The following is a 17,906-nucleotide window of genomic DNA, read 5'->3' as shown; positions in this document are numbered from 1 at the left end:
ATATATATTTAAGGCTATAATGATCAATTATGATAATAAAATGTCTATTCAAAAGGTAATGTCTCCATCTCTGAACAACAAAGACAACGACTAACAATTCCTTCTCATATGTAGACAGTGACTATTGTTGTAGATTAAGGGCTCTGTTGATATAAGCTATAGGGTGCTGCTCCTGCATAAGAACTGCCCCTATCCTACAACTCGATGCATCAACTTCCACCACAAATACTTTAGAAAAATCTGGAAGAGCTAAAACTAGGATGCAACTGAGCAATTCTTTCAGTCTATGAAATGCCAATTTAGCATCTTGAGTCCAACTAAATCCATCTTTTTTGAACATGTCAGTCAATGGTTTTGCCACTACTCCATATCCTTTCACAAACCTCCTATAATAGCCAGCAAGACCAAGAAACCCTCTCAGTTGCTTAATAGTCTGTGGAAGAGGCCAATTGAGCATAGCCTCTATTTTATTCAAATCTGTAGATACCCCTAAACCAGAGATGAAATGACCAAGGTATTCTACTTTATGAACAGCAAAATAACATTTACTCCTCCTAGTAAACAAGTAATTGCTTTTAAGAGTAATTAACAATACAGGTAGCTTGGACTATGCAATTATACTATTATGGATATAGTAGGAGACAAATGTATAATTTATCTTGGAGTTTACTTCAACTACTTTGGCTTACTTCATGCCAGGTAATCTTTGATATTTAATGATAGTTTTTTTTATAATTATTTTATGAAATGACTAGTAAATGATAGTATTTTTTCTTGGATTTCATTAGCATACATGTTTGTTTTAAGTAGAGGAAATGATAAATTCTGTTATTTCTTTTTTTAATTAAATAATAATAATTTATGTCTATAAAAAAATTTGACACTCCAAATATTTTCTCCAAGTTTCGCCAGTGATGAAAAACCCTTTTCTTAACAAAGTTTTGATCTATGAAATATCTCTGCATGTTTTTTAGGTCACACCTGTGAATGTTGAGAAGTAAGGATGTTAAATTTGAAATTAAATCACTAATTACAAGTTCAAGATAATACAAAATAGTTGCTATAGTATATGATGAATGATGCTTTTTCAGAATATGCATGTAAGATTGAGAATAACTCAAACCAACTTAAAAATAATTTAAAGTTGAATTTGATAATTAGTTTATTGAATTTGGTTATGAATCAAATGAAGTGAATTTAAGCTAAAATTTTGAATTTAATAAATAAACTGATATATTATTAAAGAAAATAAGGTAAACACGTGTTGAGTACACTCGATGGTGGCCAAATCTATTGTAATTGTGAAGTTGATCATGTCATCTGATTATCTCTTTTATTCAAATAAAACACATTTCAGAAAACATTTTTGTCCAACAGATATGACTTTGTAGGTTGTCATGACAAAGCTAACAAATCAATTTGAAGCTTGTAAAGATAGTGTCTTACAGGACTTATTTGTGTGATATGATAACAAAAAATACAAAGAACATTGTAAAGGATAAAAATTATTAACGTTTAAGAATAAGTCAAAACTGATAATTCAATGAAGAGATGCAAACCTTAAAATCAAGGTTTCGGACAAGCATCAACTAAAAATTTAAATTAATTTATAAAAATTTAAATTTAAATCACATATATGTTGGAGTTAAACTCCCTTTATTTTTTTCACCACAAAAAATAGAAGAAAAAAAATCCTTGTTTTTATTTGGTGGGAGGAATATCCAAGTTTCTTTCATCATTTTGTTTGCACACTCATGTTCATAAACAAGGGCTGAAAAATTGATCTCATTCGGATAATGTTTACATTATCATATCCCCCACTCTGCCACAAACTCGATGCCACGTGTCACCAAAGCAATCACAAATCCTTGGCCACTATTATTATTATTATCTTATGCACTTGTTTGTTGTTTCCCATAGCATAGTAGAAGGAAGCATTAGCATCGACATTAGCAGCATCAATGGCCTCTTCAGTGATGGCTTCTGTGGCCCTCAAACCTGCCCCTTTCACTCTTGACAAGTCCTCAGTTAGAGGGCTTCCCTCCCTTTCAAGGAACTCCTCTTCCTTCAAAGTTGTGGCCAGTGGTGGCAAGAAGATCAAGACTGACAAGCCTTATGGTTAGTTAGAAACCAAACATGCCCTTGTAAAAATACACATATATAGAGTTTATTTTGAGAAACTCTTCTAAATTTATATCCAAATAGACTTATAAGCACTTTTGTTAATTTTGTGTGGATGTTTGCAGGAATTAATGGTGGCATGAACTTGAGGGATGGAGTTGATGCATCTGGCAGGAAAGGAAAGGTTTGGACCTTTGTGACTATTTAATTTACCCATATTGCATCAAATTTTGCTACATAATTAACATATGTTGTAGTAAGGGAACATATGGAGAATATTCATTTTATGTGTATTTATGATGTTAATGTATCTCCTATGATTAAAAAAAAAGTAATTTTAGTTGTTGATAAGAAAATCAACCATTAATATTTCAATATATTCATGATTTGTTATGTATGTGTATCATATTGACGGCATATAAGGAAAAAAAATATTAATTTAAATTCATTGTCATAGTTATAAACTTATAATTAATTGAACATGGGAATTTCTTCTTTTTCTTGTTATGGAATAATATAAAATCACTGGCAATATTTAGCAGCTTTAAGCTTTTGAATTCGTTAGTTAGTTTAATACATAACATTAGAGTCTCTCTGATTAAGGAGTCTAATAAAATAATTCCATTCCTTATGATGTTGAATTTCTAGGAGATAGAAGTAGTTTAAAGTTTAAACATAAAACTTTTAAGATTGTAGGTAGTATTGAATTTAGTATACTATTCTTCTAACTTCCAAACATGAATTCAGGGAAAGGGTGTTTACCAGTATGTGGACAAATATGGTGCTAATGTCGATGGGTACAGGTAATAAGATCTATATTATATGAATTAATATTTTAGCTTTTATATAAATGATTTAATTTTAAATATTATCATTCATTTGGATAGAAATTAAGCTTCTCATTCAAATTCCATTTGCCTGATTTATTATGCAGTCCTATCTACGACACCAAGGAATGGTCACCAACCGGTGATGTCTACGCTGGCGGTAACAAACTTTTCATCAACTTTAAAATGCCCTAAATTTGACATTCAACATGAAAAAGTAGCATTGGATCAACTTCTATGGAAGTATTTATAAAAGAAAAAAAGAAATAATTTTTTCATAAATTATAAATTAATTGTGTAAATTAATTTGTAGAAATTATAAATAAGTTTTAGTTAATGTAGGAATTAACTTTTATTTTAATTTTTTAATTTATGCAGGTACGACTGGATTGGCTATCTGGGCTGTAACTCTAGCTGGTCTTCTAGCTGGTGGTGCACTTCTAGTCTACAACACAAGTGCTTTGGCTCAATAGACTATGCAAATCCATGTTTAAGTTACAACTTAGTCCATGTAACTATCTAAAATCGAATTCTTCATCAAGTACTTTGTGGATATGTTCCGTCTGTTATAAATGCGTGGTGGATTTGAAAAATCTTTTTGTTAGTATAATCATGCATCATCATCGGTGTCTCCATTTTGTTTCTCAATATGTTAATCTTGTGCATAGCTAACTTGTAGGCATGGTCTCTTTCTCCTTAGCATTTCTGGTGAATGGTTTCAAAATGCCAACTGTTTATAGTTATAACTAGCCGAATTACTTTTTTCCAAGGACAAATAACGAGTGCTGTTTTATAATGAAAACACGTTATAATTGTATTTTCAACACAACACAAAAACTACCCAAGTTTTGCCATTTAACAAAATATTACCCAAGAGCTTGATTTATACATAGGTTATGTTTCTATTTTCCCTACATTTTTATGGGTGCATTTATTTAAAGAGTGTTTAGTTCTAAGAACGTAAATTTTGAAATAATCGTTATTACAAATGTAACCTAATTTTAAAACGTATTCTCAAGCATTATTGATTCTTAGGGAAATCACGTTCCCTTATCTAATTTTATATCACGATAAAATAAAGAAATAAATAAAAGGCAAGTTATAATTGCATAGCCATGGCGTAAAAGATTTGTATTAATTTCTAGACCCACAATGATGCGATGCTCGTACAACCTCAAATTCTCTTTGCGATCGAACCAATTACTTATTTTACTTGTTTTCTACTTAAAGCCAACACATAAAAGTTGTTGCTAGTATTAGATTTTCTTCAGATGTTCACATGAATTAGCTGAAATAATTCGAATCATTAAATACATTCAAAATAAATTTTACAATCAAATGTCTTAAAAATACCGATTTCATTATAAAATAACATAATCCTTTGCACTAAATATCCAAATGCATAGACAATAATAATTTCAAAATCTCATCTCAAAGAATGTAATTCGCATTCGTATAAAGACTCGGTAAGATGCATTTAGTTTAGCATTCTTATAAAAACGAATTAGAAAGAGAAACATTAAGCGTAAACCTTTGCGTCAATAACAAAACCAGCTAATCTACAATACAATAGAAAAAATAATAGTAGATCAACTTCAACGTATCATCTCACTACATGCAAGTTACCTATAAAAATCCCCAAAACTATCCTCAGTAAGAACTAGTGTTCACATTATTGAGCATAAATCAAATGATTGAGAATAGTGGCAACTGATGCAAGTTGATGGGAATAAACAACTTTGGTTAACCAAACAGCAATATAAACATACATCTATACAAGCTGCCGTACAACATGCATTTGTCTGCGCTTTCGTCCTTGGATGACAATAGTTACTGTTCATCCCAAAAGCAAAATAAAAATAGGTTTCCAGCGCCTCAAAAAGCAACCTATCCACTTCCTAATGCTCCGCCAGTGTTACTTCCTAATGCTACTTTACTTCCTACCTCCGTTGCCTGCCACAACGAACAATTATAAGCATTTAATTACTCATTACTACTTAATCAACAAGTAAATCATACATATGATATGGATGAAGTATCGTGCATACAAGAATAAGACACAATCTTCAGCAGTGCTATATTGTCCTTCCCATTTGAAGCGTCACCAAACTGTGAAGAGGAAACAAATTTAATTTATTTAGTGCAAATCCATCAAGGACAATGTAGTGTGTCAAATAACAGACATGAAGAAAATCAAGTATCAGAATCACAATTTCTCAAGTAACACGACACATCAAGCTGCCACCAGAGTTTGATTTAGATTATCCCTATGCCATTGAATAACAAATATTTAGTCACTGTCCCTAAACAGAGTAAACTGACTAAACATTCTATTATAACATCATAATAGATTTTACTGACAAGTATATCATAGATAAAATAAGCCAATTGATGTCAATAGTAGGTTCACCAAGCATATTATGTTTAAGGAGTCCAGAACAAAAGACTACCTTTTCATTCTATGCTGTTAGTTATCTTCATCACCATCAGCTTCCTTCACATCAACAGTGAAACCATACTCCTGATCACAGCCCAGGTATGAATCACACATGAAATAAAGCGCATAGGATTTCCTTCCAACATCAGCAGGAGCAGCAAACTCCAGTTTGGCTTTTAACTTCCGCTGCAGGGAAACCCGTTTAATGGCAAGCAAAAGATTGGTTTTGGTATCACCAACAACAAGCCACCATCCCTCCTCCTTGGCTTTTGGATACCTGGGAGCATCAACAGGTCCTAGTTCTGTCTTGCCCTCAAGATCTCGCTCAAGAGTGACCAGTAAAGTGACATCCTCCCCAGCACGTACATTGTCACCGTCCAGCACCTCATATGACAAATCAATATTGGGGAAACGGTTGCAAAATCGGGCAATATCCAACAACTGTGAATCTGACATGCCCAACAATTCCTGCCTTTCATCATCCTCCATCTCTAATAAATCAAACACAGTTTCTATACTCTTCCCTGGGTTCTCCTGGCATTTCTTAGCTAGATCCTTTGTGAAATGAGGAAGTTGTAGTAGCATGGAGTCTCGTTCCCACATTCCCTGTGTCACCATTTGACTGACTTCCATAGCAAGAAGAGCCAGGCTCAGCCAACCATTGCTCGATATCACATCTACCATTGCTTGGAGCAGTCTATTTGCAGAAAGAAGCACCTCCTTCTGGTCTAATGCAAGATTCCCACCAACAAATTGCCTAGAGAAATGGGCCTGAAGCAAAGCATTAGCTTTAACATGCGGATCTGTAACCTTGGGGTTTTCAAAGGAAAACCTCTGGTGGTTAATTAACTTGCGAACGACCTCTTCCTCTCCAGGTCGTATTGGAATCTGAGCATACTCCGAAGCTGAAGATAGAACCTCCAAAAGACCCTTCATTTTGGTTTTCGAAGTCACAGATGATGAAAACCTTTCAATTGTTGTGTAACTGATGTAATAATAAGATGCTATCATTCCAAGATTGAGAGGAGAAAGGTCCATATCATCCTCAATAGTAATGCACTTGCTTGCTTCTAAATCACTCAATGTGCTTTCCACCATTTCTGAGAGGTGATCAGAAAGATGCCTGTGACTAACACCTTGCAAATTGTAATAGTTGGGATTCTGTGTGAGCCTCCTGTACATGAATGTCCATGTAAGATAATCTACAGCATCTTGCTTGTTTTCAATAATTCCAGCAACAATTTCAGCATTCAGGTTATCATGCAAGAAGTGATGAAGATGGCTTTCAACTGGGAATGCCTCGTATAAAAACTTCTTGTAGTACTCTTTTCGAGGAGCATGGCACAAAATAACGCATTTTCCAGAATTGTCTACCAAGGGCCGGCTGGCATGACCCATCATCTGCAGAAGATCAGTAACAGGGTAATCTGTCTGTGCATTCTCCCGCCCATCATAGTATTGTGTGCCCATCACAACTACCAAATGAGCTGACAATGTCACTCCCCAACACATGGAACTGCTCAAAACACAGACTTGAATCCAGCCTGCTTCATATAGCTGTGACACGATGTCATGATCAAGACTGTTCAAGCCCTCATGCAAGTACCCCACTCCTTCACGTAAAGTGACTTTCAACATTTCATCACTAATCTTGTCAAGGAAAGGTTCAAGCTCTTCTGGGGACCGCAATAAAAATGGCTTCTCCCCACTGTCTGCACCAGAGTATGTGATCAGATCAACAGCTGTCAGCCGAACATGCTTCCTTGTAGGTACAAATATGAGAGCAGGTTTCCCATTCTTGGCATGTTGAACAATTGCAGTGTAAGTTGGCTTGGTCATTGCCTGCATCCTTGCCTCAAAATTGGCAATATCTACACCCTGAATGTGAATTTCCAAAGGCACAGGACGTACACCAGGGGGGAAATTGAAAAGTCCATGGGAGGTAGCTCCAATCCATTCTCCCAGATCTTTTGCATTTGCAAGTGAAGTAGATAAAGCAACAATTCGAATCTTGTTTTCAACCTGACTAGCAATGTATCTCATCCTGGACACAACAACCTCTAAAATGGGACCTCCTTGACCTCCAATCAAGTGGAGCTCATCGATGATGAAAAGACTAACTTGTTGAACATGTTTCCTCTGTTTCCAGCGGCGGGATAAAGCATCCCATTTCTCAGGAGTACTAATAATAATCTGACCTTTCTCAAGCAACTTCAAGTCAGTGGCAGTTTCTCCAGTTAATTCAACCACTCTCAATTTAAGACCACCACCAAATTTCCTCTCCCAATCACGATACCGCTCCTTGGCAAGAGCTTCAACAGGTGCAACATAAACAACACGCATAACACTATCAGGCCCCTTTTGATGATTCCTCAATATGGCAAACTCTGCACATATAGTCTTACCACTCCCTGTTGGAGCAGCAACTAAGACATTGTCGTCAGAATTATACAGAACTGTGAACACTTGGGTCTGAACAGGATTAAAATGCTTAAAATCCTGATAAAGTGCTTCATATGATGGATTTCGCAAGGCAGTCACAGGAAGTGGTTGCAGATCCAATAATTCAGTTGGTGGAGGATACTTTTCAGGTAAGATTAAATGCCTGAAAGAAACAGGTAAAACAGATTGCGATCCAAGCCATCTATCTGAAACAACACGGATAAAGTACTGAGGGGGAAGAGGCTCATATATTGGCACTGTGAAATTCAGTGTGTGGTCGTCATCAATATACTGCTTTTTCAGCATAAAATATTCATGGTGAAGAATATATTCCCCATCATTATCCTCCACAATAACCCAGAATGGTTCAACATATCCATGAATCCGGTCATCCCATGCAAAATCTGGAGTTATTGTCAGCTCAACCCTCAAAACTGTGCGAGTAATTGGCTGCACATGTGCTACAAGATTCAGTTTAGGAAACTGGTGGATAAATTTATGAAGTGTCCTTCCCATCTTTGGTGCACGAATAAGTTCACCTATCTCTTGTGATGATAGGTCATAATACCTGTCCCAAGCCAAATCTTTCTTCTCCAACTTCGTTAATAAATCACTTGGAATTCCATTAAACTGACGAAGGGGTGTTTGGACACTCCACATCCTCTTAGTCACCATTTTGCATAGGTTCAAAGCCTTCTCAGCTAACTGTGCCCATCCTCGTTTCAAGACAATCTCAAAAAGAGCCCGCAGAAGGCGTCCAGCACTCTAAAATATAAAAATAAAAAATAAAAAATAAAATTACAAGAATCAGCAACAAGACATAAGGCAGCTACTGTTTCCAATATTAATCACTCAACAAAGGGAATGAATGAATTCTAACCTGAGTTATAAAGACCATATCAGATGTCAGCGAGAGTCCTTCAAGCTTTAATTGTGAAATGTATGCTTGCAGCAAAACATTGATCTTGGCACTTGGCTCTTCCAGACTTTCCTTGATGGGAATGGGAACTCGGTCCAAAAGCTTTGCCAGCTCCATCTTCTCATCCTGCCTTACTGTTACATACTTGAACTCTTCACTCAATGAGAACAATCGACATAGCTCTATGTCTCCCATTGTAGGCTTCAAATGCTCGTTATATGTGGATATGGTTCCGTGTGTAATGTAATAGTAACTAGCAATACGACCCAAGTCAGTGACCTGAAAATATCCGCTCTTCCTATCATACTTTACCAAATTATTTCTATCCAAGATGGTTGCAGCTGTATGAATCTGCAAGATTACATCAAGACAGATTAATATTAGCCAATAAATCAAAAAAGGACAGTATGAACAGGCAACATATATCCCAAAATTTCAACATCATTTTAAATCCATTCAAGAACTATATATAATTAGAATTGGTAATTTTCAGACAATGAAGATTTGGTTCCCTTATCATGCAATTCTACATAAATCATGGTAATGATAAATCAAAAAAGTCACTACACTGGATAATGATCACCAAACAAGAAAAAGGAAAGTAAGTCACCTAATAAATTAAATCAAATGACTACAGACACATCTTGCTTTAGTTCAGATAATTATACAGTGATAAATTAGAATCCCGAGATTCTTACCAAATCAGCCCTCCTTTCTTCCAATGTTATATCCCTTGTAAGGATGTCAGGTGCTATACCATATAGTGAAGGATTCCTCAACATACGGACATACAAGTAAGTGTATCCAAGCCAATTACAGGCTTCCCTAGCATTTTGCACAGTACCGAGAACAATTTCTGCATTCAGCTGATCAGCCAGTTTGGACACAAACTGACTCTCGATAGGAAGTTGTTGGTTCATAAGAGAGAGGTAATACTGCAACTCACTATGACCGGTAACAATTATTCCCTCACCATATGAGTCATACTGGGGCCTTCCAGCACGACCCAGCATCTGCATCACATCAAGAGGACTCAGTTCAGTCCAGGCCCCCTTTTCGGGATTGTAAATCTGCGTCCCTTTAATTATGACTGTATGAGCTGGAAGATTCACACCCCACGCAAGGGTAGCAGTTGATACTAACACTTGCACGTGTCCATCGGCAAAGAGATCCTCAACAAGCTGACGATCTGTCCTGGTCATACCAGCATGATGAATTGCAAAACCATATGGCAGAAGATCTTTAAGATCATTGCTCTTCACAAGATCTGTATGAGTATGAAGAATCTCACGGCTAGCACTATCTTCTTTAAGGAACCTACCAAGAGTATCATTTGCAAGAGCAGTATCTCTGATGGCTCTAGCAGTTTTGGCAGTTTCTTTCCTTGAATGTACAAAGATAAGAACCTGATGTTTTCCGGCCACAGCCATAACTTTCTCGTAGCAGATATCATTCATCAACTGGAACCTCTGAAGTGGCTTCTTCACCGTGATTCCCACATACTGTTGACTAAGAGGAACAGGTCTATAACTATTATCAAAATAAAACAACCCCTTCTTCAAATCAACTCGCAAGAACAGTGCAACATCTTCATAATTAGGAAGAGTAGCAGACAATCCCACCAACCGAATATAGTCCTTTGTTGTTTCAATCTGCCTTACTGTTCTAGCAACAATACTTTCAAGAACAGGTCCTCTGTTATCATGAAGAAGGTGAATCTCATCGATGATAAGAAGCTTTACAAGCTGTGTATAAGTACGGTCTCCTGACTTTCGAGTGATAATATCCCACTTCTCAGGAGTTGTGACAATAATTTGAGTCTCTTCTATTTGCTGCCGGGTTAGTGACTGGTCTCCACTGAGCTCCCTAACTTTAACATCATATTCCTGCAATCTATTGGACAAATTACCAACAACCTCAGCCACAAGAGCTTTCATAGGCGCAACATAAACAATTTTATAAGCACTATGGTCAATCGAACCATCCTCAGGATTCCTGTGCCGTGCAATTTGTTGAAGTATAGTTAACACAGCAACATTAGTTTTTCCAGCCCCAGTTGGAGCACAGAGCAGAAGATTATCAGGCTTGAAGAGGGCCGTCTCATAAACCTTGCTCTGCACCCTATTCAACTGCGTCATTCCTTTAAAAGCTGGTTGTGCCCAATCCGGCATAGATGATATTTTCACAAGCTTCTCATTACTATCAAGCGGTTTGGCCTTCAAGGCGGGCACATGAATCTCTTCATAACCCTTGCTGAGATGTCTATAGGACCCATCCGGTAGGTCACACTTCTTCTTAGCCATGAAAAATCCACCTTGAGCAAAAGCAATGTTATCAAGATCAAGCATCTGCCGCTGACCCTTCAACCATCCACTCTCCCCATCTCTATCAGCCACTCCCCTCCTGCTCCTATCCCTCTCCTTATCCCCATCTCCACCAGTATCATCCTTCAACCTCCTAGCCTCCTCCCTGATGCTCTTCTCCAAGTTCTTCTGCCTCTCCTTTGCAGAGGCCCTCGTAGCATGCAACTGCTCTAAAATCGGCTGCAACTCAGTCCCCTTCATCTCCTCCTCAATCCTCTCCCTCTCCTCTTGATCCTGCGCCCGCGCCAACCGCGTGCACCACACAATCTTCAACCTATTCCTCAACAAAAACTTAATGAGGCTGAACTTATCAAACTCCAGGTGAAACAAAAGCTTGTTCTCCACCTCCCTATCATCCCCCTCAGCCAGAATCTTGAGCACCTCCTCTGCAAGCTTCTGACACTGCTGCGGATCAATCTGCTGCTCAAAAGCCTGGGAGATTTTCCTCTGAAGCCAATACGCATCAATATCCTGCACATTCAAACTCATTCCCTCATTACCCTCTTCCATATCCTCATCATCAATTCCACCACCCATCTGCATACCCCCGGAACCATTCTGCTCCGCGCCATCCTCCTCATCTTCCTCGTCATCCTGAACAATATCCAAATCACTCTCCTCATCATCATCCTCATTCTCCTCAAACTCAACAGCAACACCAACATCATCATCAAGCCCCTCCTCACCATCCAGAGCCGAATTCCCATTGGGAACATCAGTAGCCTCCTGAAAATCAGTAATTAACTTCCCAATCGACACAAGCTGGTCAAAAGCATGGTTAGGTATAGGATTCAGAAGCTTCTCAATGTCCTTCTTCTTGTCAGGATTCTTCACGGCGTCGTTTTTCAGCACGGCGAGGATCTCATCCGCCGCAGCGCTGACAATGCTGAGCGGCTGGCCGCCGAGCTGGTTCTGGATAACACTCAGGAGCGCCTCATAGGCAGCGCGAGTCTCCTTCGTCTTGGGCTGGTAGACGCCGTCGTCGGAGGCGGAGAGGACGCTGTCGTGCTGGAGGCGCCGCCGCTTCGAGGGGACGGAGAGCGCGGCGGCGGCGTCGGCAGCGGCGTCGCGGTCCTTCTTCTTCTTCTTGTTCTTCGCCTTCTCTAGCTTCTCGTCGAGCTCCGGCGGGCGGCCGCGGTAGGCGCGGTCGCCGAAGCTCTTGGGATCGATCTTTCCCCACAGCGACTCGGGCTCGCCGGTGGGCTCGTGCGTGTCGCGGGGGCGCGAGTCGGTGGTGAGGACGAGGCTGGAGTTGGCGCGGTACTCGTACTGCTTGAACCGCGCGTGCGCCTCCGCACCGCCTCCGAGGTGCGCCATTTGCGAAACCCTAGCTGCAAAAACCCTAGCTAAACCTGCACGAGAGGTGAAGAAGAAACGTGAAACGAAACCCTAAACAGCGATTGAAGAACGAAGCGATACGATAGAGTGTTCAGAGAGCGAAGGGTTACGCTGATTTGAAGAAGCGAATGCTTGTGCTGCTACTGAAAACGGTAGTGTTGTTAATGGATTTACGTATCCACGATACGAAGAAGAAAAGAGAGGGAGAGAAATGGATTCAGGGTTGCGAAGACAGAGACAGTAGTAATGTCGTCATGGAAAATGAGGCGGTGCTGTTAATGGGCCTGACCCGACCCGTTTCAACGAGGAGAGGGCCTGGTTTAGGTTCTCAGGCCCGTTTGCATTTGTGTACAAGGATTAATGGGCCCGTTTGGACTTTGACAGAAGCTTTTTGTTTTTCTACAAACTGTTAGCAAATCTAATGATTTTTCTAGAATTGTGTTTTGGTAGAAAATTTAAAATTATAAAACTAATGTTAATAAAATTCTCTCAAAAGATATTTTTAACTTTATCATATTATGATAAAATTAATGTTAATAAAATTAGACTAGTGATCGACTTAATTAAGGATAGGAGTCAAATTATTGGATCACTCATTAAACTAAATGAATCAATTTATATAATATAATATTTAAAGTTAATATATATTATTTGTATTGCATTTTAAACAAATAAAATGTCTTTCTCCTAATTTTCAAATTAATTATTTAATATTTATTTCATAAATCAACCAAATTAATTATCTTGATTATATGATTCATTTTCGTACAAAAATGATTTTTTTTTTTATAAAATTGAGTTGATATATAACAAGTTATTCGCTAAGCAATATTTGTATACCTATTATAGAATTTGAAATTATTGTACAAATTTTATTATAAAATTCTTATCATTTATAATTTAAATTTTGAAATAATACCAAGTAAAGAAACCACCCTAGAGTTAGATATATTTGTATAAAAAGTGGTTTTTTTGTACATCAAAACTATATATAACTAATATAACATCTAGATTAAGGAAAAAGTTTTATTTTACTACAGATTTTCCTTTTTACTTATACTAACAGATTCACATTGTAACATCGCAAATTTTATACAATAGTTAATTATTATTTTATATTTATGAAATTATTTTTTTATAGTTATTAATTAATTAAAGGAATTTTTTTTAGAAGATTTTAGATTTTTTAATAATAATTTAAATATTTATGAAAATTTTATTTTTTTTAATATGAAATTCTGTTTTTTTTTTCAGGCCCAGAACAGGCCGTTCCAAAAAGCGGAACGGCCTGTTCCTAAAAGCGGAACGGTCGTTCCAGATAAACAAAATGGCCTAAAATAATCTGGAATCCCAAGTAGATCCATCTATTTTATAATATATTTAATTTTAAAAACAAAGAAAGAGAGGAGTAAGAACAATATCCAATAAATACAATAATTCAAAAGAATATACAAAATTATTTATAATCAATATTAAACATATATATATATATATATATATATATAAATATATATACAGATCATATATTATATTTTCATGATACAATAAAATTTGAATTATATTTGTAGTGACTAGTGAGGATAAATGAGCATCATCATAATATTAACTAATAAAATGATATTTCACCTTAACCAACAATAGGATATTTCACCTTCATTCTTTACTCATTTAAATCCCCAAGGTCAAACCTCCAGCTACAAATAATTCAAACTTTATCTTCTATGGTCATAGAACAATATTTATCTTCATAAATACGTGAAGAAATAACAACAAGACGAGTCCAAGATATCATAACTATATCATAGTTGATTATAAATATATTTACAATATATTTATGTAAAAAGAATATATTAAGAATATCAATGATATAAATAGAAATGACAATCATTATAAAATAATTAAACAATATAAAATATGAACACCTTAATAATTAATATGGATAAAAATAATCATAGATTAAGCAAATAAATGAGGTTAGGGACACCCCACTAAATAAATATACATAAAAAATAACAAATAAATATACATAATAGTATATAAATTTTTAAAAAGATAAGGTTCTCCTCCCCCTTACCTGGATAAGCAGGAACTAAAACTTGAGCAGAACTTCCCCTTCTGGATTTCCTCTTTCTTTCCCTCTATTTCTTTCTCTTTCTCTTTCTTTCTCTCTCTAAGATTTTCAACTTCTCACTCAATTATAAATTTTTTCACCCCCTGCCTCCTATTTATAGGCATCCTGGCATACCCGGAACGGCCCATACTGAATTCGGAACGGCCCGTTCCGGAACCTTCAAATATAGGCAAATTTTTCAACTGGAACGGCCCGTTCTAAAATCGGAACGGCCCGTTTTCAAAAAGCAGAACGGCCCGTTCTGAGGTTCATGTTTGCACTCATTGACCATTAGTAGAACGGCAGTTTCTACCTAAGTTTTTTAGGCATTTTTGCATTCTTGGAACGGGCCGTTTCACTTTGGGAACGGCCCGTTCTGAGATAAGAAAAGTAGGCCTTTCTACAAATTTGGAACGGCCCGTTCCACTTTTGGAACGGCCCGTTCCACTTTTGGAACGACCCGTTCTGCTACTTCAAAATTGGTTAAATTTCATCATTTGGAACGACCCGTTCCACTTTTGGAACAGCCCGTTCCAGCCTAAAAAAAATAGAATTTTATAAAAATTTAATAAATAATTTAAATTATTAGAAATCTTTACAATATTTTATAAAACCCCTTTAATTAATTAAAATAACTATAAGGGAATAATCTTCACAAATACAAAAATAATAATTAACCATATAGGAAAATAATTTTCATAAATATAAAAATAATAATTAACCATTGTATAAAATTTGGGATGTTACAATTCTCCCCTCCTTTTAGAAATTTTGTCCCCGAAATTTTCTTGAAAATAGAAATAGGTATGCTCCTCGCATCTTTTCTAATTCTCATATAACCTTACTACCTTATTGATGTACAACTCTATCAATCTCTCCAAGAATTGTCTAATGTTAATAAGTACAAGGTGAGCAAACTTGGTAAGCCTATCCATTAACCAAATAAGATCAAATTTCTTAAGAATATCATACATAACTACAACTAAGTCCATAGATACAGAATCTTATTTCCAAATTAGGACGTCTAAAGGTTGCAATAAATCTGAAAGTTTTTTGTGTTCTACCTTAGCTTTCTGACATACTAAGCAAGCATACACAAATTCCTCCACTTCCTTCTTCATCTTAGGCCACCAAAACATCTTTTTAAGGTCTTGATACATCTTAGTGACTCCTGGATGGATACTGAGACTACTTCTATGACCTTCTTTTAGGATTGCTCTCTTAAGCTCTAGCACAACCTATTCTTAGATCTCAACATTCCATCCACTCCAAATCTAAACTCACTCTCCACACCTTGATTCAACTTCTCTACTTCTCTTTTCTCCTTAGGCCATGCTTCCGCTGCGCCTCTCTGATACATTTTAATATCTCCTAAATGAATACTAAAAGTACTTTTATGTTCTTCCTCTAAGATCATCTTCCTTAATTCGAGATTACTAGGCACATAGATTCTATCTTTGAATCTCAAAACACCATCAACATCCAAGCGTAAAGGCTATCTATACCTCTACCAATATTTTCCACTTGGCTCACTAAGAAAGGATTTAACTCCACGGTCCTCGAATCACATCTATTAATCTATTAGTCCTTTCAACATACTCAATTTAAGGCTCCTAAGGGTGAGCTCACACATCATGCTTAATTTTCTAATCTCCTCAATCAAATTCAACCCTTACATTATCAAAAATGATAGATGAATGATCATCCTACTTAAGGCATTTGTCACCATATTACTTTAATTTTTATGACTCTCTCCAAGGATCAAGTACTTAAGTGTAAGTTTACTAGGTACGTATAATTAATCTCTAAGTCTTACCACCCTATCTATACCAAAGGCAACCTCATATCTACTACCTTGTCTTATGGTCTCATGTCTTGCCATCAAAATGAATCAACTAATTATGTTTCTCTAATTTCCTTCAATAGTCCATTCTTTACTCGAGTCATACCTAGTCTCATACTACTAGGAATAGTTTCACAAGAAAAACTTAAATTTTTAATGTGAGCTAAAAGATACATCCCTTTAACCATAAGGGGAGATATATATAGAGGTTTCCTACTCAAAGTATCGACCACTACATTAGCTTTTTCCAAATAACAACTAAGATTAAAATCTTAATCCTTAACAGTTTCCAACTATCTCTTCTGTCTCATATTCAACTCCTTTGGATCAAACAGATATGTAAGATCCTTATGATCACTAAATATTTCAAACTTAGAATCATACTAGTAATGTCTCCAAAATCTTAGGCATAAATATTACAACCTCTAATTCAAGGTCATGGGTAAGGTAATTTTCTCATGAATTTTTCATACCTAGATGCCTAGAAATATAAGCTACTACCTTTCTTTTTTGCATCAACAATTCACTCAAATCTGCCTTTGAAGCATCACTACATAACACATAACACTCACTAGAGTCTGGTAGTCTTAACACTAGTCAATCATTTCTTAAGAGTTTGAAAACTACTTTCACACTTACTATTCCATAAAAGCGACTCTCTCTTCTTGGTTAATCCAAACAAAAGTAATGTTATCTTATAAATTTCTTCAATAAATCTCCTATATTAATAAGTTATTGCAAGAAAACTCTTAACCTCACTAATTGACTTATGTATCTCCCACTTAAACACAATTTCTACCATAGATAGATCTACATTATATCTCCACTAGAAATTACAAAACCTAGAAAATTCACTTCATACAATAGAAATTCATACTTAAATAGCTTGGCGTAAAGCTGTCTTGAATATATTTTCATCCTAAGTTTCAATACGATGATACCACATCCTAAGGTCAATCTTACTAGACACACCAATATTCATTAATTGATCCCTAAGATCATCTATCCACATATCAACATACATGCATATCAAATCATATTAGAATACCTACTTTAAATCTTCATATATACCATCCTTAAGCATGTATGAATCAATTATCGTTTACTCCGTATAGCCTGTACATGAACAGCCTTTACGACATAACATCATACAACCTTAAAGAAACTTTTGATCCACAAGACAATACCTCAAAACATCATAATAAAATCGATTTCCTAATAACTCTCAAACATCATGATAATATATATATCCCTTTAACAACTATCAAAGAAAATGATACATAGGAAATTATACTCATCCAAATGATCTCAAACCTATCACCAAAAGAAAGCTAACAGGATGAACTATCACTCTTATGAAGACTTGAAATTCTAAAATGATCATATACTTAGCTAAAATTTCAAGAATTATAATAGATATAATCAGCGCTAACAGCTAGACCTTTGCTCACTAAAATATTCATAACGGAAGTTCAATATCTCCATTGTACCTGATTTTGGTGCCCT

General features: G+C 36.1%; 2 protein-coding genes and 1 pseudogene across 3 annotated transcripts; 1 reads left to right on the top strand and 2 right to left on the bottom strand.

The window, feature by feature from the left end:
- Window positions 1-121: 121 nt before the first annotated feature.
- Window positions 122-457, bottom strand: LOC145952442 (putative mitochondrial protein AtMg00860 pseudogene; annotated as a pseudogene).
- Window positions 458-1,903: 1,446 nt separating this feature from the next.
- On the top strand, window positions 1,904-3,541 carry PSBR (photosystem II subunit R). Its single transcript, XM_020368048.2, has 5 exons — window positions 1,904-2,118; window positions 2,247-2,305; window positions 2,869-2,924; window positions 3,056-3,108; window positions 3,327-3,541. Exons 1-5 carry the CDS (start codon window positions 1,962-1,964, stop codon window positions 3,419-3,421), a joined length of 420 nt encoding a protein of 139 aa, XP_020223637.1. The 5' UTR covers window positions 1,904-1,961; the 3' UTR covers window positions 3,422-3,541.
- A 967-nt stretch (window positions 3,542-4,508) lies between these two features.
- Window positions 4,509-12,685, bottom strand: EMB1507 (U5 small nuclear ribonucleoprotein helicase). Of its 2 annotated transcripts, XM_029272984.2 has the most exons (7): window positions 12,558-12,685; window positions 9,445-12,461; window positions 8,708-9,097; window positions 5,399-8,592; window positions 5,159-5,215; window positions 4,997-5,057; window positions 4,509-4,901 (listed from the first exon to the last, which is right to left on the bottom strand). In XM_029272984.2, exons 2-4 carry the CDS (start codon window positions 12,424-12,426, stop codon window positions 5,416-5,418), a joined length of 6,549 nt encoding a protein of 2,182 aa, XP_029128817.1. In that variant the 5' UTR covers window positions 12,427-12,461; window positions 12,558-12,685; the 3' UTR covers window positions 4,509-4,901; window positions 4,997-5,057; window positions 5,159-5,215; window positions 5,399-5,415. The 2 variants fall into 2 exon arrangements, with proteins under 2 accessions (XP_029128817.1, XP_029128816.1); XM_029272983.2 differs by lacking the exon at window positions 5,159-5,215.
- Between the last annotated feature and the right edge of the window lie 5,221 nt (window positions 12,686-17,906).

The sequence above is a fragment of the Cajanus cajan genome, chromosome 10 (assembly GCF_000230855.2).
Source record: "Cajanus cajan strain Asha chromosome 10, NIPB_CcT2T_4, whole genome shotgun sequence".
NCBI lineage: Eukaryota > Viridiplantae > Streptophyta > Magnoliopsida > Fabales > Fabaceae > Cajanus > Cajanus cajan.
The sequence above is the reverse complement of the archived record's forward strand: the minus strand, read 5'-3'. Positions and strand labels throughout refer to the sequence as shown.

What these genes read in the sequence shown, in the direction of transcription:
- PSBR (XM_020368048.2), top strand. Translation starts at nt 1,962, where the DNA reads ATGGCCTCTTCAGTGATGGCTTCTGTGGCCCTCAAACCTGCCCCTTTC. An exon ending in CATCTGGCAGGAAAGGAAAG is followed by an intron (nt 2,306 to 2,868) that starts GTTTGGACCTTT and finishes ACATGAATTCAG; the next exon opens with GGAAAGGGTGTTTACCAGTA. An exon ending in GCTAATGTCGATGGGTACAG is followed by an intron (nt 2,925 to 3,055) that starts GTAATAAGATCT and finishes TTTATTATGCAG; the next exon opens with TCCTATCTACGACACCAAGG.
- EMB1507 (XM_029272984.2), bottom strand. Translation starts at nt 12,426, where the DNA reads ATGGCGCACCTCGGAGGCGGTGCGGAGGCGCACGCGCGGTTCAAGCAG. An exon ending in AAGAAAGGAGGGCTGATTTG is followed by an intron (nt 9,098 to 9,444) that starts GTAAGAATCTCG and finishes GTAATCTTGCAG; the next exon opens with ATTCATACAGCTGCAACCAT. An exon ending in ATATGGTCTTTATAACTCAG is followed by an intron (nt 8,593 to 8,707) that starts GTTAGAATTCAT and finishes TTTATATTTTAG; the next exon opens with AGTGCTGGACGCCTTCTGCG.